Here is a 23721-nt window from a genome sequence, read left to right on the forward strand (position 1 = left end):
TCAACTATAGAAAAAGCAGAGTGCCCGCACAAGACAGATACCGTTGTCGGAGTGCCATCTGCTGGAGCTGTCGCAGAGCCAAAACTCGGAGATGCCAGCCAGCTGATCCAAAATGAACTCGAGTAGTGTGAATCAATCGACGTCGTCGTCCGTGCGCCGTCGTCGTTGCGGACGACGCCGACGGGCGCTCAGGTGCTGCCCGAAGCTGCTTTAAAACAGGAAACAGAGCAAGAAAGAAACTGCTCCGTGACTTTGACGCCGATTTTTCGTCTGCAAATCCCGTAAGATTCGCCCTCGTCCGTAAGAGCGCTACGCCGAGAGGAGGCGCTGACTTTCAGCGCCGAAAGCACACCGACGTACGTTTTCTCAGGTTTCTCGGAGTAGAGAGAGAGAGAGAGAGAGAGAGAGTGACGAACCGTTGATACTCGCGTATCCTAACCTTCGATACGCAAGAGAAACGTTGCAAATGCTCTTGTTGCGAACGAAAAGAAGTGCAACCATAAAACGTAGTTATTACATCGAAATATGCGATCCTCTGCATACGAAATTCATTATAAAACATGGTCATTGTTACGTGTGCGGCGCCTCGTATTGCCTTTTCATTTAATGCAAAAAATATAATAGCAAACGCGTATCGAGAAAAGTTTGTTCGCACGTAGAATTCTCATTTTCTCTTCTAACCATTATCGAACGCCGTTCCTTGTTCGATCGGTGCGTCTGTGTGTTTTAAGTACACTTACACCATCGACGTACGCGAACGCGAGGCACGATCTTTCCAGCGTTCGCGCGTTGGTATATATGCGATGTTCGTACGCGTAGATACATTCGTAAACGGTGCAATTTCAGGTCGGTAATTGGGGTCGCGTGCACGTAATTTTGTATGTGTACTTAGAGCGGTGGACGGGCGCGTGCACACGCGATAATGAAAGTAAGAGCGTTATTAAGTAAGGAAAATGTACGCGTAGAAATTCCGATATAACGAAGATTCGTTGGGAAAGGAACGCTGCTCCGACGGAATCGAACGTTTCTCTTTCGTTTCTTGCAGCAAATTTCAGAGGCATTCGAGTGTTTCAATCGGTCTTCTACCAACTCGAATTAATTCGATACGCTCAAAATAATCACAGGGTTATTTATGTTCGTACAACCCGATTGATATTTTGAAAGATACTCTCGATATCTTTCGTTCTTGATACTCGATTCGTTTGTTTTCCACGTATATAATCCTCTGGTTGTTTCGGGCAATGCGAAAAGTTTATTTGCAGTCAATGTGTTCTTTGTTTAGCGACGATCTTCCAATTTCGTTTTGGAATATATATCGCGTTGCTCAAAGCGGTCGATGAATTCTAAACTCAAGTTTACATCTCGAAACGACTTCACGATATAAATTAGCCGAGGACCGCGGTCTACTAATTATTTCGAGCGGTATAATCGATCATCGTCCGCCTAATTTGTTCAAGTTTCTTCTCAAATGGGACTCGAGCGGAATAGATGCATTTAGGAAACGTTGAAAGTCTGTGTTTTGATAATACTTTTACTTTTTGACGAATGTTTGCGTGTATATATACATAATTCTTCCTTTTAAGTACGAATACGAAGAGAACCCCGTCCTCAGATACGCACAAATCGCTATACGATTCGTTCTTTTCTCTACCGAATGATTCAGTTTGAACGCAGTATATTTTGATCGAACATTCTTCGCGAACCTATTTCGAGAAGAAAAAGGAAGATAAAAAAGAACTCGATGAATCGCACAGGTGACGAAGCGTACGAGTATCGTCAGGCACAAATACACAGTGAAATTTGTTTATACGATAACGTTGAGAGGAATTTTTTTACGCTATCGAGAATCGATAAAGAATTGGCGACAAGTAGATGAGAATACGAGGCTGATGGCGAAACCGAAAGTAGCAATCCCTTTTTTAACATGGACGAATCGTCGCCGTTACGTGGCTCGTTTCATTAGTCTTTGATTCTCACCGCTTTTTTCCTCTTTTTATCCTTTTTCCAAGATCGTATCGCGCGTCATGCCGAGGAAAATCGAATCGTACATTGTGGAATGGGTTGGCAAGCGATTAATTTCAATTTCAATTTGATACGATTATTTTAGATAATTATAGATTATACGCGATTTTTCCGAATAGATCGTCTTTATTCAAAGGCGTATTCGCTTGACAGCCCACTCGGTAGTAATATTTATGTACTATCGCGTATTTAAAGTAAACGGACGTGTATGTCTCTGTAAGCGGTACCGATCTAGTAATTTAAAACGAAGGAAAACGTATTATTAATTAATCTACGAATAACGGTGCGACCTCCTATCGATCATATCTATCGTTAAACTCGATTCAAACGATAAACGATCTTCGCGTTTCGAGAAACGTTATTTCGAAGGTTTATCGATCGAATCTCGGGTTTTTAATCGCTCACGGTACAAGTCCTTGTCGTTCGTACAAATTGCGGTAGAATTCTCATTGTTTAACCATCGACGACGATCTCGAGGAATTATCGATCTTTATCAGAGTATCAGCTTTGAAATTTATTCGATCGGTCGATCGAAAAGTATCTTTAACGAATTCTCCGGTCGGTGGGAAACTTGATATATCGTCTATTGTTCGTCCAAATTAATCAAGGAAAATATCGACGTCCAACAATTAAGGAAAATAGCAAGATCTTCGGACCACGATCGCGCATTTTTACATTTTTCCGAACGTAGGTGAAGGAACGAACGCTACCTTAAATATTATAACGAGTATTCTAGTTTAAATATTTTATACATCGTTTACATATTACGCTCGTTCTGTAAATTTTTGGAATTGCAAATTTCCCAAGAACGCAGCGATCGATTATAGCGATAAATTATTTTGGATCGATTCTCGAGTCGTTGAGACGGTTTTAAATCAGTGACGCAATTTTGTATTACTCCTAATATCGTAAGTTAGCGTGTAAGCAAGTAATTACCGACGGGGGAGAAACGATATCATCGCGTAAGTGGAAATGCCGGTAGTTCGTTGTACGTTCGAGCGACCTCACCGAGTCTCCGTGTAATCGTCCATATACTTCCGATTACGAAAGAAATCTCTCAGTGCTTTCAACTGTGATTTTGTCCGACGAGTTGCAACTCCGTTTATTTAATTTATTGATAGTTTTCTGCGAGCTACCGAGCATGTCGGAAGGAAAATATCGATCGAACGTGGCGGATCGTGTCCGATCCGGAAAGACGACGATGCCGATGCGTGTCTTTTGCTCAAAAGAGACAAAGAAATATGTATTCTCGTATATAAGTACCTCAAATTCTGGCGGACAAGCGTTCCGGAATCTCGTTCGGTAGCCTGTCGGTAGCGATGGACGTTCGAATCTCGATTTCCGAGCGATTCGAAATCCTACGACAGCGTGAAAATTCGAATCGCTTTGAATATGAATATGAATCGCTATTCAGCGTCCTTTAATCTCTTCTTCGAGACTCCTCGAAGCTTCAAAGATTCGATATCTGTCAAGGCTCGAGGTAGTCTCGGTAAGTCGGCGAATCTTCTCGAGATTCGGATTTTTATCGAACCATATCGAAACGATTTCAGCTTTTCGTTAGATGTACATATTCGACGCGATTCGAAACGTTTCAGAGCTCGTCGCTACCAGATCGCGTTTCATTACTCTTACTCTTCCTTTGTACGAATCGCGTCTTCGTTCGTTCTCGCTAGTTTATTTTCGTTTTTTACATCGTGTATAAATTACGTAGGGCTTTAACGTTCTTCCTCTTTCCCTTTTTTTATCCAACATTTTTGTACAGTATGTCGTTTCACGTAGAACAAGGAACGAGCGTCTTTATTTTTTACCGACTCGAAGAGCGAGACGAATCGCCGTGGGCTGGCGCGAATACTAAATCATTCCACTTTTTCGTGCAAGTATTCGCGTGGTAACTGTTTCGCTTTCTGTTCGCGATAATTTACGCGCAATGTCCAAGTTGGAAACGCCGAGAGGCGTTCGTGGTTACCAAATTGCATTGGAATAACTGACACTTTGTCATTTTATAGCTCTCTATTCCTTTCGTTATCGTTATCGTTTCTTTTTCCGTACAACGATTTATCGACGAAATCGACGTTCCTTCCTACTTGTCTTGAAATTTCTCCCACCGATGAAAGTATATCTCTCGGTGTATTTCTTTCGAATATTAGACCAACAGTTTCTTACGCTATTAAGAGTAAAAATTACCAATACGCAAATTGTCGATCGTTATTCCTCTGCAACTAATTGGTATTTCCCCGAGGAGGAATCTCGATAATCGCGAGAAAACCATCGGCAGAGCAGAATCTCCATGCAAGCACGTGAAAGTTCTCCTTTGTACATAATATTTACGATGATATTAAACGATAGCTATATAATTCTATACGAACAGCAAGCGAATAAGCGAATAAATTAAGCGTAGATATGCGTGTTTGTATAGGTGCAAGGAGGGATACAAGCGGTAGCAAAAAAGAACGTTTTCGCGAGAACGGCAGGAATACCCGCGTGAGATTATCACTGTATTTATATCGTATACCTTCTACCACGCTTCTTTTTACCCGCTACCACGTGCAACCGCGTAAAACAAAAGACTAAAATGCCATGGAACGATGCGCGTAAACGTAAGCACGTTCGACGAGCGATCAAATAGTATTTGAAATAAATGAATTTAAAATTGTCTTTTAATATTATTTTTACGGCAACGATTACGAATTATCTCCAAATATAATAATCTTTTTATTTGCTAGATACGGAAAGAACCGTTATCGGAGAATGTGTTTCGTTTAAGAGGATAATTTAACGAATTTATTACAAATACTATTTATGCCGAGAATTACGCGAATCCCCGATGGATTCTGGAGGCTAATTCTAAAAGGCAACTTGGCTACCGTAGATCGTGCGTTGATCACCGATCGAATTTCCCGTACTTTTAGTCTGCGTCTCAGCCACGATATCCTCGGCCTAGTTTCACGAATTTCTCTTTTCGGACGAACCATGTGTCGCTCAAAAATATCGTTTCTTTTAATATGACTAATCTTGGTCTTTTGCTACAAAACCATTATGAAATTATTTGAAAAAAAAAAAAAAAAAAAAAAAAGAGAAACAGATCGTGGTTTTATCGATCGGATGCGAGTTCGTAGAACTGTACGGATCTCCTTAGTCTCCGAGACTAGATTGTCGATGTTTGATGGCATTTCTAACGAATAAAATATTAAAACGGCACTACTTAAAACAATGGCACTACCTTCTTGAAACTATCTTACGTTTTACATTATTGTAATTTTTCTACCGAGTTTATCAAAATTTTGGTCACGATTCTTACGCAACTTTTGCGTCCTCTTACGCGACTAATTACGATAAAAGCGACGCAAAGGAATCGCGAGTCTGTTTTAATAAACGCGTTACGCCAAAAGTATTAAACGAAATGGTCCTGCAACGTTCACTTTTTATTCCGTCGATATACTTTTCTCTTCTCGTCTCGCGATCTTCGATAAATATATCGGAGACGATCCATCGGAACGAGAAGAGACGAATCAGTTCCTGACGCGCTCACCGAGCCAAACGAAATTTTTTTTTTTTCCTTTTGTAATCTCTGTACGTTGTACACGATGCTGTGGACAATGTTTAAAAATTATAAATATATTTTTTTTTCTGTATGTATAAGTTATAAATACGTGAGCGTTATGTATTTATAACTTGTACGTTTATACATATAAATATAGACGCGCGTATAGCCAAGAATTTTTCCATTTAATTACTATTGCTCTTAAATACAACCTGTTGAAAGGAATATTTCATACGTTCTCGTTTCGTCGTATAGATACCAGGCGAAAGATCTCTTTCACATTTTCAAAAACAATGATCAATATTTTTTTCAATGCTTTTATATTATATTTGCATTTACCAATCGTTCGAACAATTCTTCCACGCCAATCGTATCGTCAACGATGTTCTCTTTTCTCCCTTTTCTTTCCACGAAAGCTGATATTCGGTCAGGCAAGGGGTTGCGTTACAGGCTGAAAGGGATTGGTGGAAGTAACGTGTGTGTCGTATAATACAATATATTGTCACAGTTTGCTCGATCCCAATTTCCTTCCTTTCTTCGTCTAGATTCTAAGCTACTGCCTGCTTTCGCACCGTTTCCTCTCGATTGTTACGCGTTTCAACACGAATTCGTACGTTTTATGTGCTTTTAAATGCTCGCAAACGTGGTTGCAGCACTTTTATCCTTTAACGTCGCCTTTTTCCATCTATCGACTCTGAAAATTCGCTCTAATACTCACGAATACGATTTCAATGACATTCGCCCAAGATTCTCAACTTCCGGTTCTTCCATCTTCTCGCAAATCCGCGTATATCTTACATCGTTATATTATCGTTATACGTACAATATAAAAATAATACAACCTTCTCTTGCTACTTACGATTCATCGAGAACTCCAGAAGTTAAAATAAAAATGATGCAACCACCGTAGTGTAAAGTGTCGAGACAAACGCTTCTTCTTTCCCTCGCAAGCCATTTCAAGTACACGCTGGTATTTCGTAACATAAAAAAATAATACAAAAATCGAATTCTGACAAACATTCCAACTGTTCGTAGATTTTTCTTCTTTGTTATCTTTTATCTTACTTACGCCTGACTAATTAATTAACAGATGTTTATTGTCACATGCGTCAGAGTGGCCATCGATACTCTCATCGTCGAAAATATGCAATCGTTCCTCGTTTTCCTACAATTTATTTACAGAATCGCTATCGCTAGCGTCTGTCCATTCGCCGTTCGTTTACTCTTTCTATCTTTTTCTAAACACTATAGTATATCGATCGATAGTTGTGCGTGCGATTAATATTTAGATTGCGGTAATTAAATTATGGAATTCGTCCGAGGCTATGGGTAAGTTTCGTAAACGTTTATAAACGGTCGATATCAATATCAATGACATTGTCGATAATAAATCGCGATCGATATTTCGGATCTTTTGGATGTACGTTTTCTTTCGAAAGAGACGAACCCGGCGCTCGTATAATTAACTAGACGAAATAGCGAATCGACTAGGCCGTGCATCGATGGACACTCTGTCAGGTCAGTTGTTTTCCATGGGAGTTGACGACGATCGTCGATACGTGTCCCTCGAAAACAGCCAAACCATGGAAAACTTAGATATTAATCGTAATTGCAAGCATCGACGATTCGTCTTCCTTTCTTTCTTATTTAACGCTTAATACTCTCCAATGGGAAAATTGTATATAAATTAGGAAAAAGATATTGTCTGACTTTACAAATCGCTAGTTGGAAAGAAATACATACGCATTGAGCATCTAGCGACTTCTTAAATTCCTAATTTGTTTGGTCTTATTGTTTGGTTTTAATTTTTGATCGGTGATTGCGGTTAGCATCGATTAAGCTATCGACCAAAATGAAAGAAGTGCGAGTTACCGTGAGGTGAGATTGCTTAGATTAAAAGTAATATTAAAGAAAATTTGCAACTATCGAACGCATAAAACAAAGTAATAACAAGAGTTAAAAAATCTGCAAATTTCGAAACAAGCGGTTCCAAAGGAATTTTCAAAATACTCGATTAACATCTAACCGATTCGTTTCAATTTTTTGATATAAAAAAAACGTTCCGCTTCGTACATTCGTTTCTCGATATATTAAAAAATTATATTACTATTTATTCCTATTTCAATTTTCCGACCACCAAACATATTTTCTTCCAAAACAAATTTAGATCGTGCGAATCATCCAGGCTGGCGAGTTTCGGTAAAGGTAATTCGATTACTTTAGGATTTTACGCGTGGACGCACCAGCGCGTTTCTTTAATTAGACAAGACTTAACACCGAGAGAACGCTCTTTAGAAAAATCTTGGTCCTAGAATAATTTTGCTACAGATATGCTCGAATTTTCTAGTTTCTTTTCTATTCTCTTTGGTAGAATAACTTTTTCACCCTTCTTCCTTACGGATGATCGTTCAGATTAGAAATTTCGACAGTCTCTTGTCTGTTAAAAAATCTCGAAATACGAATGCTTTGAAAAGTTTTCCGGTTTACCAAAATAATTTCAAATAAAATCGCGTATTTTGTTTTCTCTTCGCTATACTCGAAGAAAAGATTGAAAATCGTGACGCGAAACATTTAAAGAGCAAAGAAATCGCTGCGATTTGAAACATTTTCTGGCTAGTAAAATGTCAGTTTATAAACAATATGTATCAAAAACACGTGATAATTTTTAGATATGTCAAGACGTTCGAACAAGTCGCACGATCGCTACCAAAAAATGTCCATCGTCTTGAATCTCACGGTCTACCGATTCTATCGCACCCGTGAGAAAAGGAAAATCTTTCAAAATTTCCGTCCAAAAAGGTCCGTGCGTCGGCAATCGTTTGCAAAAATCGATATTTACAAAAAAAAAAATGCATCTCTAAGATAAAGTAAGAATCACAGCGTGTAAACTATGGTATCCGTGAGTGACAGGAGATGAGATAATGGGTTAAGTCTTAAGAGGTTCGCAGTATGTATTATAGTTTGACTAAATTAAATTCGTCAAATGAACAGGACAATCTTACGAGCTGCGTCATACTTTTCTTCTTTCATTTTCCTCCGATGTTTTATCAAGAATATAGGAAAGCCTCGCAACATTTGGATTCTACGATCTTTCTCTTCCACTAACGATAAACTTAAGACAGAATTCGCAATCATCAACTGATACGCACAAAGGTTTCTTTAGTTTTTCATAACAATTGAACATTTACTATTTCTTTTTTGAAATTTTCTTGAAATTTAAACTCACGCCATGCTCGGTACAACTTTGTCGCTAATCCTTCGCATCCTCTATATTTACATTCACGCTGCATGCATTCACCATTCTTCGCCAAGCAAAAAAAAAAAAAAAAAGGCCGAGAGAAGGAACGATTAAAAACGATACAAACGCTAAGAAATCGACTAAAATCGTTTTTAAGATCTTAGATTACGCTTAAAAAAGTATAAAAACTATGAAAGTTCGTACGCTCGTAAGTTTGCTCTGCGTTACACAGACGTGAAATTAAATTTTCCTGTTAAATGCGCGTTCAAAATCTAATAAAAAGAAAGTTAAAAGAGAGGAACAAGGTATATATGAATAGCCAGAGTTACTCGAGTGGCTGTCCGTCCTCTTACAAAGTTTCGCTCGCGATCTGGAGCTTCGTGATTCTATGGTGTACTTATAGTGTACCTACATGGTGCACGCGCCAACAACAGTGGCAGTAGAACGCGATTGTTGTACGTATTATGCGATCGGGTGTCAGCGCGTTGTAATATTCTCACCCTTCGTTTCTTCGCTTTTTACTCTTTCTGTTTTTCTTTTTACCTTAATAACTAATCGGAAAACTATCTACGGTTCTAACCATATAAAACTATACGATTAATCCTTTGTAATCCTATTTGCACCTTATTTTATCTTTCTTTTCCACTTTTAACATTTAAAACCATAGTTTTTAATTCTTAATACATACTGCATTAAGATTATATTAATTTATAAAGCGTATACCGCTCCTGAAAGCAACTACGATAAAAAATTGAGTAACAACCATTTGCAATTATTCGTCGAATATTATTTGGATCACGAAGGATTAATTTCGTTCGAAAATTATAAGAAGAAGGCATAATAAATTAATTACTGTCAAAGAATCTACAAACTATCGCTTCTATGCAAGATCTAGTAACGCAAAGTTCGAAACGAAGGGTCGAATCACGGGAATGGAAATGATACAATGTGCAATGAAACGGTATAATAACGATAGAACGTCTTTTTCGAGTCGTATCCACGTGTTGTCCAGTGGAGGGGCAAATCATGTTTCCTTTTGACAGTAGTTACATGTCGATGCTTCTTTATGTTAAAATACAGCAGTTCTTTGTGGTCATTGTTGTCTATGATGTTACACCTCCGTTGGAAGAAACGCGCGAATGATAAATTACCGCAAAAATCTCGAAACCAGTTTAACACAGATGGCGACTAGACAAGAGAACCAGACTTTTATTCTTGTCTACCGGTAGGCGTCCTGATTTGATATGGCTGCCTCTAATAAGGACGCCCTTTATGCTCAGAGAACGAACATCGTATCCGATATTTTAAAGTTTGCACAGACTTTTCAAATTTGCCACGTAGATAAATACGAAATAAGTTTTTTTGAAGAAAACGGAATTCCCCCCTGAGCATTCCGAATAGCGTCTAGTTCTCTTGGAACCGGAAGTCATCGTTGTCGAAAGGATCCGTCGTAACTGCGGTTAAACCTGAGCGGGTTTCGACTTGCCGACGACCAGCATTATCTTCTGCAGGAACTTCGTGACGCTTACTGCAAACAACGAATAAAGAGATTTAGCAATTGTTTTATTTTACATAGCGCGTTCGAGAGAGAGAGAGGGGGGGGGGAGGGGATGTTGGGGAGAGAAAGAGAGAGAGAGATAGAGATGATCAGCTAGAGTTTCAACCTCGATGTAAAGTCGTCAAGTTCTAAATTTAAAATTATCTTTTTCTATAAAATGAAACAACGCTTATAGTTTAATTATTTCATTATGTAGGATAATTGGTCAAAAAGTAGCCCTAGATTTTAATCTTCGTTCCATCTCTATCTTTAATTTTTCGTCTGCTTGATCCAATAATTGAATTATATTTAAATTTATATGTATATTTGTAATTATTATAATATTTATAGTTATAGTAACATTTATAATTATTTAATAATAATTTATACTTTTTAAAAATTGTACTACATTTTTCTAAATTCTCAAATATTAGAAAAATTAAATTATAAGCAGCGTCTATTCGAGAGCATTGTTTAATTAATTATTAACAGACGACACCACGATCGAGGAATAAAAATTAGACAAATCAGCGGTCGGACTTCAATTTCAGAATTACGTATTAGTACATTAATCGTAATTTGTACTGGTGCACCATGTAAGAGCATGTACGAGTTAGTGTCAGCGTGGTGCTGATTATGTGAGTGCAACATGCAAACGTAAATTCGAATAATGTTTGAGCAAACTTAAAGGCGAATCAACCAATACTTATGAAACTCTCTAAATTGATATAAAACTACATGACTAGTATAATACGTAGAAATAATATTACGAAACTTTATATCACGAAAAAACTAATGGACGATAATATGTCAACAATTGATAAAATATTTAAATTCTGACTGGTAATGTGAATATAGGAATTATAATACGATAAAAACTACCCAAGTTGACGGAATAGATAATCAAAAAATATACAAATAATACAATGCTCGTGAAGATTCAAATTTGTCAAAATGATTATAGCATGCACGATGATCGAAAAGCAATAAGCTTAGACGAATCAATAATAGAAATCAACAGATGCTAAACATGCGTGACATGAAGAGAGTAAGATTATATCAGAGTGTATCTTTTCTTCCTTGAACCTTAGTCTTTGGTCCGACGACTACCATCATCTTCTGCAATGTTTTGGTAACGGCGCCTGCGAGAACAGATTTAGGCAATTAAAGAGAAACGGAACAAAAAGATCCTATCTTCGTCGATAAAATAAGGATAACCGAGGGTGAATCATAAAAACTTAACTATTCTCTCAAACTCAAATAGTCCCTTCAAATAACCGATTAAAATTATCTTTTTCCTCTTGATGGAACTGTTCTTCCTGAGAAATGTTTGTGGTTTATACTTACCGACTCCTTTCTGGAACAACGTGGGCTTGTTCTTCCACGCGACAAACAGAAAATATACGGGTATGGATGAGAGGATCATCAGGCAACCATATCCTGGAAAAATTGGATTTATCTTTTATTAAATTAGAAATTATCATTCATTAAACGATAGAGTGTAGAAGATTAGCGATCTGTCGATCATATAAAAGAAATTGTTTTTTATTATACGATCGACCAACGAAGATACATACCTGTTTCCACAGGACTGGCATACATGGGCACGATAGTTACAAAGAGGGTGGCGAGAATATAGATTATGGGGAAGAAGAGGTTCACTTTGATGGGCCTGAGCAACTTTGGTTGTGTCCATCTGAGCCACGGTAGACAGAGAACAGAAACTCCTATGCTCAACTACGACAAAAGATAGAAAAATTTGTACGCTCTTATAGCTCTATATTACTTGTAACGTTACAATTCGTCGAATTTACTCTGTTACTAGTTTTCTCTTTCTCTACTTTGTTCTTTTCGACTTCTTCGAGCCTCGCTTATCCATCCACTTTTTCTGCATATTATTCCTTAGTGCGGATAAAGAGACGACAGATATTGAAATAACCAGGTGTAAAAAAGAAAACGAAGAAGAAAAATATTCGTGTTTACGGTTGCAAACGAGAGTCGGACGAAGGTGGACACGTTTGTGCCCGGCTATAAAGTCGGACAATACCGTCAATTATACGAACCATCATGAGCCACAATTAGAAAATTGTCACTCGTCCGATTGTGCTAATAATTCGCGGCGAGCCAGGTATAACCGCTAATGTTCTAAATGTGACGTGTGCGTACGTACAACGACGTTCAATGCGTCTCTTGAAACATAACGAGGGGCAATTACACGATTTCATTCGCATTGTGACAAACTGTGTAAACGGCTCCGTATTATTGTTCCAATGGCTGACCGAATAATCAACGTTATAAGTTTCTTGGAAATATTCTAACGATTTCCCCTTCTCTACTCGAAGAACGAAGTTAGATTCCGTGATTAGTAGCGTAGAAAGCGAGGAGCAAAGAAGAGTTTTAGATAAACGTTTGGAAAATATTAATTCGTTGTTTGCTTTTATATTTATCGTGTGAATGGAGAAACCGAAAAGAATATACGTCTATTACAAGCAAATATTTCTAGTAGAATTTAGTAAAAAAAAAAACAATTGTAGATTTTATGATAAATTTGTTTCTAGTAATTTTTAGATAAAAATGAAAATAATAAATAAAAGAGTAAAAAGATTTATTTCTCAGTGACTGTGGTACGAATGTTTTTTTTAATTTCTTAAACTAACTGCTACGTACCCAAGTGGCAAAACCAACGTAATTGATGAGGGCGAAGATGTCGGAAGAGCAGAGATACAACATGGACAACATGGTCTGCAACAGATCAAACAAGTTTTCAATCATCCTGCACAATAGTCACTTTCCTCGATCTCCATCGATTATTCCGAACAACCTAACATTTCTAAGGAAACTTCGTTTCACTCGGCAAATAAACACGATTCAATCAGAAAGTTGAACAAATGACTTTCATCAAAGCAAGGTAGAAGTCGTTACTATTGACTTTTACTTATACCCGATAATATATATCGTTTATACTCGAAAAATGATGGAAATAGCAAGGTACCATGCAAAGGACAGCCGGCGTAGGGGTGAGCCTCGAAATTTGGATCATCGTTAATATTTCAGGCATTTGACCCTCGCAGGCGCCAGCGTAGAAGAGCCTGGAGGATGTCAGAAGAATTCCATTTACAGCGCCGAACGTGGAAAGGGCGACGAATACTGGTATCATCCATGCGAACATACCGAACAAACGATTCGCAAACGTCTGAAAAAAGAAATAAGGCAGAAAATCAAACCATTATCTTCTTTGTAAAATGAAATTTTAGTTTTCTACCCTTTGTTGGTTTGCAATAAAGAATATTTTTTTTATAAATTAATATCTTGCGAATACGATAGACGTGAAATAAACGGCAACAAGTTTCGAGTAAAATGTAAAAATTCCTTGCAATTATCAAATTATAAAGTGACAGAAGCTTTAAGAGGAAATACGTGTATTAAGTACGAATGCATAGGTGAAGTGTAAGATAAAGCTATTCTTTCTTCTTCTTCTTTTACAATGTAATGGAAGATCGTGGACTCGGATTTATAAAAACAAAATAGCACAGAATTTTCAATACCAAAGAAACGTAGAAATTCGATTCTTTTAATTATAAAAATTAACTTACGACTGCTACAGCCTCACTGCCGAGAACTTCCACTGGACTCAGCGTTGTGTAAAATGCCATGTTTGCGAAAACGTAGACAGTTGTAACAAGGACGCACGAGATAGCAATAGCCTTTGGCAAATTCCTAAACAGAAAAGAGGGTGAAAAAGACGAAAAGCATCATATTCGATGGACATATACAACTGAAGATTTAGTTTTTACCACGATTAAAAGCAATTTAAAGATCGATCAAAACATGTCCAAGGAGCAGGAGCGAATAAAAAGGATGGAAATGGTCTTCGATTAACGTCTCGCGAGTCGAAAATACTCGACCTTGAACAGTATGGGATGCGAAGTAGAAGCCCTCGCTTAACCTCGTGTTCAAGTTGACGAAGGCGGGCTTTACGGCTCCCTGTTTTAATTAATAGATACACGAGACCGGCTGTTGCAATCGCTATTAATCGTTGCATGAGGCTACTGCGAGTCTCTTAAATGTTTTGCTCCGCACGATTGTTTCAACGACTTTGCTCGTGCTCGTTCATGCCCAAACAGTTTTGAATCTCCACAGTAAACTGGGATTCCCTTTGAAAATAAACGATTCGAAACGGAAAATGAAAAATATTCGTGTCGACCGATCGCAGAGTTCCAGGAAAAAGAGAGTAATGGCAATTTTGAAGATTTCCAAGCTAGCGCCTCCATTTTCCTCTTACACTTTCTCTTACGAAACGTTTCTCTGTTCTCCATAAGGCAATTAAGATATTTAGAAAAACTATTTAAAAAGGTAACTTTAATCGAACTAATCGTTTTTTACAGCTTTCCGATTTACATACGAACAAACCAACGTTAGTCCCTTTTTTTTTTTTTTTTCAAGCGTTTAGCAAAATGACTTATCGTCGCTTACTTGACAGGATCCTTCAGTTCCTCGATGATGAAATTCAAGTAGTTCCAGCCATTGTAAGCGAACAGTCCCGAATAAAAGCTGAGTGCTATCGACGTCACTTCTGTGTTTGTGTTGTCGAACGTGAAATACTGCGTGTGTCCTGTGAAATATAGATAACATTGGTCGATCAGCCACGCGTAGCTTCCATAGTAAGGAACGATATATCCCCAGCTCTTTTCTCTCCTCTCTTACACAGAAGAATGGTACAAGGCATTAACGATAATAACGACTAAAGATTTTAACGTTTTTTTATGCATCAGGTACGCGATGAATCTCAATCTCATCTCATGCTCTACCGTTTTTCGTCGTTGAACGACAAACTTCTCCGTTCGGTCGTTCGGCACGACTCGTTGAAATCGAGAAAGAAAAGTTCTCACGTCGGTAACTCGATGCTACGGGGGCCCATTTGAACGCAGTGAATAGATCAATTTAAGCGAATCCTTGCACGCACATACGTGCACCTCGAATCGTCCGCGTCTTTAACCCACCTTTTTGATTGGGCAAATTGTCTCGTCCGGTAAGTGAAAGGACGCCTAACAGTCTTATACACCGAGTCCGAAGGGAGGCGTGGGTGGTGTAACATTAACGCGAGCTTCCTCGTTCTTGCCCAAGAAATTGCCGGCGCGTTATTGAATTTAACACCGAGCAAACAATTGGATACGCGATACAGAAATTGCCTTATAACTTCCTCTATTCTAATATTTTTCGTTTGTCGTTCTACGTAAATTTTCTAGACTAAACACTCTTCGCTCGGTTGAAAATTAAAGAAGAGAGGAGATATTCGTAAGCTTTCTGTTTACAACAACGAAGACTGCGATGGACTCGAATTTGAATGAAAAAAAGGGAAAAACGATCGAACGTAATTTTAAAATTAGAGATTTAATCGAAGAGAATCTTTCGAAAAGTTATTTTCACACTCGACCGTTTTATTGGTCCCGAAAGGGTCAAACATATTTTTCTCGATTCTATTCCAACTTCTTTTCGTTCGAACGCTTTCCTACGATCGCGATGTTCGCTGCTTCCTAATCGTACACCCAAGACTCTCCATACGTCGATTTCTCCATAGAAAAAGATCGTTGCATAAAAACCCAGCAATTTCTTTTTACATTAACTAATCTCGGTAAAATCGAACCGTGGAAAATTGTTTCGAAGAAAATCCTATCAATCACGCGCGAAACCTCACGCAAATCCACTTTTTTCCTAAATAAATAACGTTTCGAACGCCGAGAGTCCGCGAAAAATCAAGTCTACTTTCGAACAGATCGCCCGGAGGAATGTTTTCTTGTCGAGATTATGAAGAATGACGGAACAAAAATCGAACATAGATTCCTACGATCGACAGACCACAAAAGAAACTTAATTTACGCGGAGAAAGTGGGGCAATGGCGTCGATTATTTCCTGCACCGCCTGTTCATACCCGAAACACCGGATTGAGCAACAACCACGTGTTACAAAAAGGAGAACGACCTTCGATTTTCTTATAACCGTATAATGCCTTTAAAATACGAAAGTGGATTTCAACTAGTAGATAAAATCACGAAAAGTGGTTTATTAATTATTTACGAGAACGTAGGGTTATTCGAGTCACCTGTTGTAGTAGCTTCAACGTCTTAAAATTCCATCTTGAACATCGCGCGGAACAACCAAACTTGTTGCGTTACATGTATATTACGAGACGTTATTATACAAGAATTAATAAAATAAATAGCAAAATAACTTTTAAAAATAAATATACACATGCCGTTTAGTACGATAATTACAATTGAGAATATCAACGTTCGACAAACTTCTTTCCCTTCGACGAGTACGATCTATTATGCGCGTACAGTACATACATCTTCGCAGAAAACTATGGTTGTCGTACAACTTTGCTCGAATGAACCTGCCTCGCACTATAGAGATTCAGTTTATAGGAAACTTACCAGTGAAGAGCTGATAAGCTCCTGCGAAGATGATGATGAAGAGGGCGAGTAATTTTGCGTATGTGAAAATATCTTGCACCCTGGTCGCCCATTTTACGTCCCAGCAGTTGATGAACGCCAAGATGCCTGGAAAATGAACGATTCAGAAAGGGTTAATATCGATATCATAGCACGTACCTACCATACATACCTACGTAAGTATTGTATGTAGTTATACGTAATTCAATATGTACATAAATGTATTATATATGTACTATTATTATTATTATTATCATTAGAACTAGCAATCGAATATCGAGAGCTGGAATTTCTTAATTTCAGCGAATAGGCAGATCGATGAACGTTGGAGAAAATCTGGTCGTAGCACGATGACAACGCGAATCCGCGAATCTTGCCATCGGTTTCTGCTTGTACGTTGGTTAATCAGATTCATCGGTGGATGAAACTAACGGTGGATGAAACCTGTCAACGCGATCGGATTCTTAGACACGGGGACACGCAACGATGACACATGTCTATCCAACTATCGCACCGGTGAAACTTTTCACGTTCACCGTGATACGAGCGGAAAGGTGACCTAATGTTAATGAACGCGTGATTACGCGAGAAACGCGTGTAGTTGGTTCCGTTTCTCGGTGATCGGGGATATCGAGATCGCGATCGTGATCGTACTATCGCAACGGAATATTTATTACCTTAGCGTGCAAACGTTCGCAATAGCGTTAGTCCCGAGCATGTTACCAGGTATTCGAAGTACGGCGGTATAGCGGAACTCGGACCGATCGACTTTACTTCGCTTTTGAAAATTTCCGAATCTCGGTATTTGTTTGTACGCGTATACGCACACGTTGATATTCGACTCGTTTTTCTTCAGAAAGAAAACGTTCGATCTCGATCGGTAAAGCTTTTTTCGTCCAAGAACAACGTGTAAAAACGCGATTCCTCGTGTAAAAATAAGAAAAAAGTTCGGATAATCGAAAAGAAATCACGCAGTACCCGCTTTTACAGGTTATCGGGTCGGATCCTCTACGATCGAACTGCGTGGTAACATTTTTTTGCGCGCAGCAACACTCGCTGCTCTCATACGATCCTAATTAAAATATTTTCGCCATAAAAGGAAACAACATTTTTACGAGTAAAATCTTGTCGTTATAACAACTGCGTGTTCTATGTTACGAAACCCGTAATGCCGCAATTTCATCTTTTTATCGCCTCTTTTCTCGACATACCTTGTTCCGTTAATTCTCTCCTCGATATACCTGTCCTTGTTCGTTAAATCATTCCTCGATAATTGAAAATAATTTTCCGTTCCTCGAGAAAAAGGAACAAATACGTCGATAATAACGTAGCGCCGCTACTTATTCCAGCCTATCGGATAGAAAGGGTAACGCAACTTTATGGTACTCAAGATTCGCGAACGACGCTTCTTTCGCATCTGTTCGATCATTGCCTCTGCCGCGTAATTACGCGGCTGGCGAATCGTTTGTTCGTTTAGTCGAAACTACGTCAGGTCGATGGACAATGGAATAGAGAGGTATTTTATTTTATGGAACCGGTTGCGTACGTGAACCTAACGCTGCAGACTAACCGGCACCAGTCCGACCGACCATGACGACGTCAGGGGTGGAATCGACCGTACATGGTTATCGACCTACTCCCTAGATGAATAAGAAAACGAGTTCACTCGATGTCGGTTCAACCGACCAGATATATATTATCGGGATGTGCCATTTTTCAAACCAGTCGCGTTTCTATTGAAATCCAGGTTTCTAGATTTTGAGCAAACTGCATCTTTTCGGAAGATAAATCTAAATTCTATTTCAGAAAATATATATCAAATTTACGAACATTAAAACGATTCAGTCCTCTCGAAAAGTGCATCTCGTTTGGAACGTGGGAATTGGAAAATCGTGTTCTTCCGGGAAAGCGATTCGTTTATTGTAATTTATCGATATATTATAAATTTATCCGACTTTAACTCATCTCGATACGACCGACACTCGGAAGCTTCAAACATAGAAGATATACGATAATATGCAAGATAATACGATAATTGATGGAAATTGTTGTCGATTTAATGATAGAGATCAAAGGGACACGATAATGCAACGATACGTATTGTTATGCAATAGTCGATGCATTTGCAATGTCATGGTCGAAATTCTGACGCAATCAATTGGAGATTTTGCATTTTCAACGTGTACAGTACATAGTATATGTCGTAATCAAATTACCTAATAGCAAATAATGTAACTTGGCAGATATCCGATTATAGATATTTTTCTTCCAACGACCGTTAAACGTCATCCTGTTGTTCTTTGAAGCTTCGCTATCCTAATTGCGAACCAGCGGTATTAGATCGCCATTTACGAGTAAAAGAAATGATCGAACGACTGTCCAGCGAGCATTGAATTTCACCGATTTCGAGCGAGAATTCGTTTTGCATAAATACGATCAAGGTCATTTAGACTTTCGATTTCGAGCTGAGTCAGTGGACTAGGATACAGGTAGTATCGGTGAAAACGGCGTGGGAAGGAGGTTCACCGATCGTAATGGGAACGCACGTGCAACGACGCATATGCACGACCGTGAAAAAGATTCTACCTAGCGAACGTGCGACTGGTTCCCTCGTCCTTGGCGGATTCGTTAGCGAAGAAAAGTAAGAAATGTCGACTGACGCAACATCTCGAAGAATATCGCGAGACTTTCCGCCCTCTTTCCCTTCCCCACCACTCTTCCTTCTTTCTAGCGTCTTCGCCAGTGCTGTCCTCCGTCATTTCGGACCCTCGTGTGATATTTATCGCGAATTCCTCTCCATCTATTAAATAGAACATAACGCTCGACTTATCAACGACCCAATTCGTGCAAAGAGCGTCGATCCTCTCCTACTCGGATTCTTAAATCATCGTATTTCGGTCTTGACCTCGTCTTGGCAAACAAAATGAATTTTTGACGTTCTAACGACGCGTTTGACCCAACCGAAGTAAGATCGGAGCGAGAAATCACGCGTACCCATGAAAGAAAAGAGAAATACGTTTTAACGTTAGAAAAATACAACCGGCTCGAAAATTAGCAAAAGGAACGCGGCAGAATCGAACGAAATTTATCCGCGACCATGCTAATTCCCACCAAAACAAGACCGTGTAAAGGATAAGTAAAGTATATCCTGGAATCTTATTCTCCGTAGACATCACTGGCTTCCACTTGTTGTTTCGTCTGTCCCTCCTCTTCGTTTCTCGGCCTGGCGGTTCTTCTTCGTTCCTCCCGGGAACCCCTTTCGGCGAATTATGCTGTTGCGGCTGCCAGTTGACACGTTATTAGAAGATTACGTTTAGTCGCAACGAGACGTGATTGCTGGCGCAGCCTTTTCACTCGATATCGCATCGCCACCGTCTCGTCTTGAGGACGACGCCAGCTCGATCGAATCCACTGGCCGACATATCGATCCTCCTCCAGGCCGGTGTCAATGCCTCCGTTTCACGGCGCCGTTAACTTCTTCGCGTTGTATTTTCTACTTTGCCGAATATTACGCACGCCACGGAAAATCGAGTTCCAAGAGCGTAAAGAGTTGAAAACCGAGAGTACTAATTTGTTGCAATTTTATACATCGTAGAAATAAACAACCAAGACGGACTTTAATGACAGTAGCCTCGGTAGAAATATCTTGTTCTCTCGAGTAATCGCTTGCGTTAGTCGTGAAGAATTTTCTCGCTTTTATCTTCATTTTGTCTACTTTAAATCATCGAGTAGCGGAAGAGATGTACGCGTCGAGGAAAGAACGAGATCTAGGGAGTAAAGAGAAGTTACGAATGGAAAAGATCAATTCTGTTCCGTTCCTTATTACGATATAGACCTACCACTAGTCGTAAAATTTCTAACGATCACAATTTTGGAAGAAACGATATTTTCTTACTAAAAGTATGTGATCGTTCGTACCTAATCGTACTTGCAACTTAACGTTTCTTTTAAACGCTTTAAACACTCGAGCGAACGTAAGATTAAGAGTTGCGGAATTTCGTTCGTTCGAAGAGTGTCGGTCAAGCGCGCAACGTACGAGGAAACGTTCGTACGAGTAATTGTACGTCAGGCCGGTTAGATTTCCCTTGGACTTAATTATTGATCTTCATCACTGCCGGCTCGTTCTAGGAACTAATTTTTCCCTGCACTGGTACATACGCCACTGATAATTAACATACGATCTAGTGTAACCTCGATGAAACGGTAATGAAAACGAAGCTGATTATCACGATAAAATATTTTAACCACTCGAACAAGCTTTCTTTATAAACATATATTTATAAAGCAAATTTACATTCCAATTAGAATCGCTTTGAAATATCGATTTAATCGTTTGATATTATACGTTATATTTATTATATATACATGTTATATACACATATAAATAAATAAATAAATAAATAAATAAATATATATGCTTTCCCGTTATCCAAATTTGATGTTCTTTCCTTACGAGGTTATACGAGCTACCACGTTCGGAAAATCGAAACGAAACGAAAGTCGACAGAAAGAAAGAACGAAAGTTTTTTTCATTGTCGAGATAAAATTGCTACAATCGCACGATTTGCGCTACAGAAACAGGACAGAAAAGTAAAAAGTACAAAGAAAGGACGCGAAAAGGGTAAGAATCAATTTCGAAGGAGAAATTTTTTAGAAAGGAACAGAACAAACGCTCGAGAACCACAAAGGTTGCGTTCCAGGCTTCGTGCATCGCGAACCTTGCATCAGAAACCGTCATTTTCGTTTTTATTCGGTTCTCGGAAATTGAACGGAACTCATTTCCTTCGCAAACGTACCTGAAGCTTTCTCGCGCTATCGGAAAATCCAGCTCGCCGTTCCAGTTCTACGACGTTTAACGGGTTATTACGTCCATCGTAGGACAGACGCGATTCCGGCGTAAGCCGCTCGCGGTCGTCAGGAAATTATCGTTCGCTCTTGCATTTCTAATTAACGATACTTGTCGATCGCTCCGTAGGGTAAAGCGTAAGAAGATTGCGTTCCGAATAGGACTAAACCATTGTATCATCAACCAGCTGGTAGCTGGCGATCGTGCGATTCGATGTTGATCGTTTCAAAGACACGGCTAATAAAGCTTCGTTATATCTAGAAATATCGGTGTCGATAAAAGAATTTCAAAGCTAGTTGTTGAATAGTTAGTTGAATATCACGGTACAAAATACCATTTATGCGGTATGAATAGCGATATCAAACTGCAACGTGTATATTCTATACATACTAACGAGTAACTTTTTCCGAATAACACGCTGAACACCCTGTTCGTTCCTTTAAAAACGTCATTCGTCTCGATAGCGTTAAGTTAGATTTAGATTTAGTACTATAGCGGACAAAATAACATATATCTCATTTTCTAGTCAGCAGATAAAAAACTAATAAAATATATATGTATACGTATATATAAATATTCTATATATAAATATCTATGTAGAAAAATACGATGAATACGTTCTGTAACGTACTACGATTATTAATATAAAAAATAATTCCATGTACGAAACGCGAAAACCAAACGAAAAGCTTAAATACCAGAATCGAACGCCTTCTGCAAAATCAATACTACTCTATAAAGTTCCACCGTAATTAAACGAGCCTCGCGAACGACCGTATTACGCAAAACACAAAAATCCAACGACTGCTTATTCCAAAAGATAAGGAAACATTACGAAACGTCGACGATCGAATCAGACTCGATCCGCGTGCCTTTCGCTCCGCGAGAAGTACAAAGCGCGTTACGCCATATTTTATATATATTTTCTCCGTAACTGCAACTCGATGCAATTTTTTAGGATCTTGCTTTGTCCACAGAAACGAAGAAAGAGAATAAAAGGTGAGAAAAAGAGCAGAATATTTCTGCGGGTACGCGTTGCGTTCGCCGTTTCATAAAACGATATACGCAATACGATAGATGCAGAAGGATACCAGCGACCACAGGAACTCGATATCTTCTCTGTGGTGTTGGTATTCCTGCGGGATTCGTCGAGGAGAAACGCTGTTTCTTTAGTTTGTTCGTAGCACAAAAAATGGATGAACGTTGATTGGTAGTTGGTTATTTTATCATACGAAAAGAAAATGGTAAACGAATACGATACAAATTTAATCAACTAATATCCTATAGATATTGTCTAATTATATTTAAAACATTCCGCATATAGATAGTATACGGTTTTAAAGTGTATTCTATCAATCACAAAATTTCTTTACCCAAAAAAGAAAAAAAAAAGATATATATATACATAAAAGTATGAGACGCAATTTCGTTGCATGATTCATAAAATTTGACTACACGAAGCATAAAATTATTTCCTATAACGGATCACCGGAAATCACGGAACGTTACGACATTGGATATTCCGTCTACCGTGATTCTAGGAAGCGATCTGTTCCGAAGATCCCTCGAAATGATTCCTACGTGAACGTGATTCGAGAAAAACTAGGTGAGGTGTTTACGGAATGCTCTCGCACGGTCGTCGATATCGGCATGCAACGTTTTATTTCGTTATTACTCACGCTATGGTTACTCGTCGTTACAAAGGAAATAACTCGAAGGCTGCGATTACGATCGTCGCGAATTTCTAGAACCGGTACGGCGCGGAGCGGCGTCTTCTCACGACATGACCAATCGATCAAGAGGAATCAACCCTCTCATCCCGATTCATCCCGACTGATGTTAGCAACAGAATTTCATCGTCATTCCTCGTAGTAAATGTTGGAGTTATTAAAGCGACTATCGTAGACGTGGGTCTAGATGATTTTTTAGACGATGTAGAATGGATCAGAGCAATAACGTTTAAATTATCTATCCTTTGGTAACGATAAGATAAAAAATATGACAGATTTCCAACAAAACGAGAGATTAATAGAGAAAATAAGAGATGGCGCATAAAAATTCATCATCTATTGACTCCTCCCTCC

The 23721-nt window shown here is 38.8% G+C and overlaps 2 protein-coding genes across 6 annotated transcripts in view; one reads left to right on the forward strand and one right to left on the reverse strand.

The window, feature by feature from the left end:
• The window catches only part of LOC132911823 (G protein-coupled receptor kinase 2), a 28891-nt gene extending 22588 nt beyond the window's left edge, over positions 1-6303 (forward strand). Inside the window, exon 8 of the mRNA XM_060968794.1 lies at positions 11-6303. Within this exon, the coding sequence (XP_060824777.1) occupies positions 11-106 (96 nt within the window). The 3' untranslated portion in view covers positions 107-6303. The remainder of the gene's footprint in view (positions 1-10) is intronic.
• A 1884-nt stretch (positions 6304-8187) lies between these two features.
• Positions 8188-23721, reverse strand: part of LOC132911827 (large neutral amino acids transporter small subunit 1) — a 28540-nt gene continuing 13006 nt past the window's right edge. For 3 of the 5 annotated variants that reach the window (XM_060968805.1, XM_060968806.1, XM_060968803.1), the window contains exons 4-11: positions 16774-16899; positions 14812-14950; positions 13932-14055; positions 13331-13531; positions 13006-13080; positions 11916-12075; positions 11686-11778; positions 8188-10329 (exon numbers count right to left, since the gene is read on the reverse strand). In XM_060968805.1, the coding sequence (XP_060824788.1) occupies positions 10262-10329; positions 11686-11778; positions 11916-12075; positions 13006-13080; positions 13331-13531; positions 13932-14055; positions 14812-14950; positions 16774-16899 (986 nt within the window). In that variant the 3' untranslated portion in view covers positions 8188-10261. Of the gene's footprint in view, positions 10330-11233; positions 11481-11685; positions 11779-11915; positions 12076-13005; positions 13081-13330; positions 13532-13931; positions 14056-14811; positions 14951-16773; positions 16900-23721 lie in introns of those variants that run through there. The other 2 variants (XM_060968804.1, XM_060968802.1) reach the window with 2 other exon arrangements.

Source organism: Bombus pascuorum, chromosome 11, assembly GCF_905332965.1.
Source record: "Bombus pascuorum chromosome 11, iyBomPasc1.1, whole genome shotgun sequence".
Lineage (NCBI taxonomy): Eukaryota > Metazoa > Arthropoda > Insecta > Hymenoptera > Apidae > Bombus > Bombus pascuorum.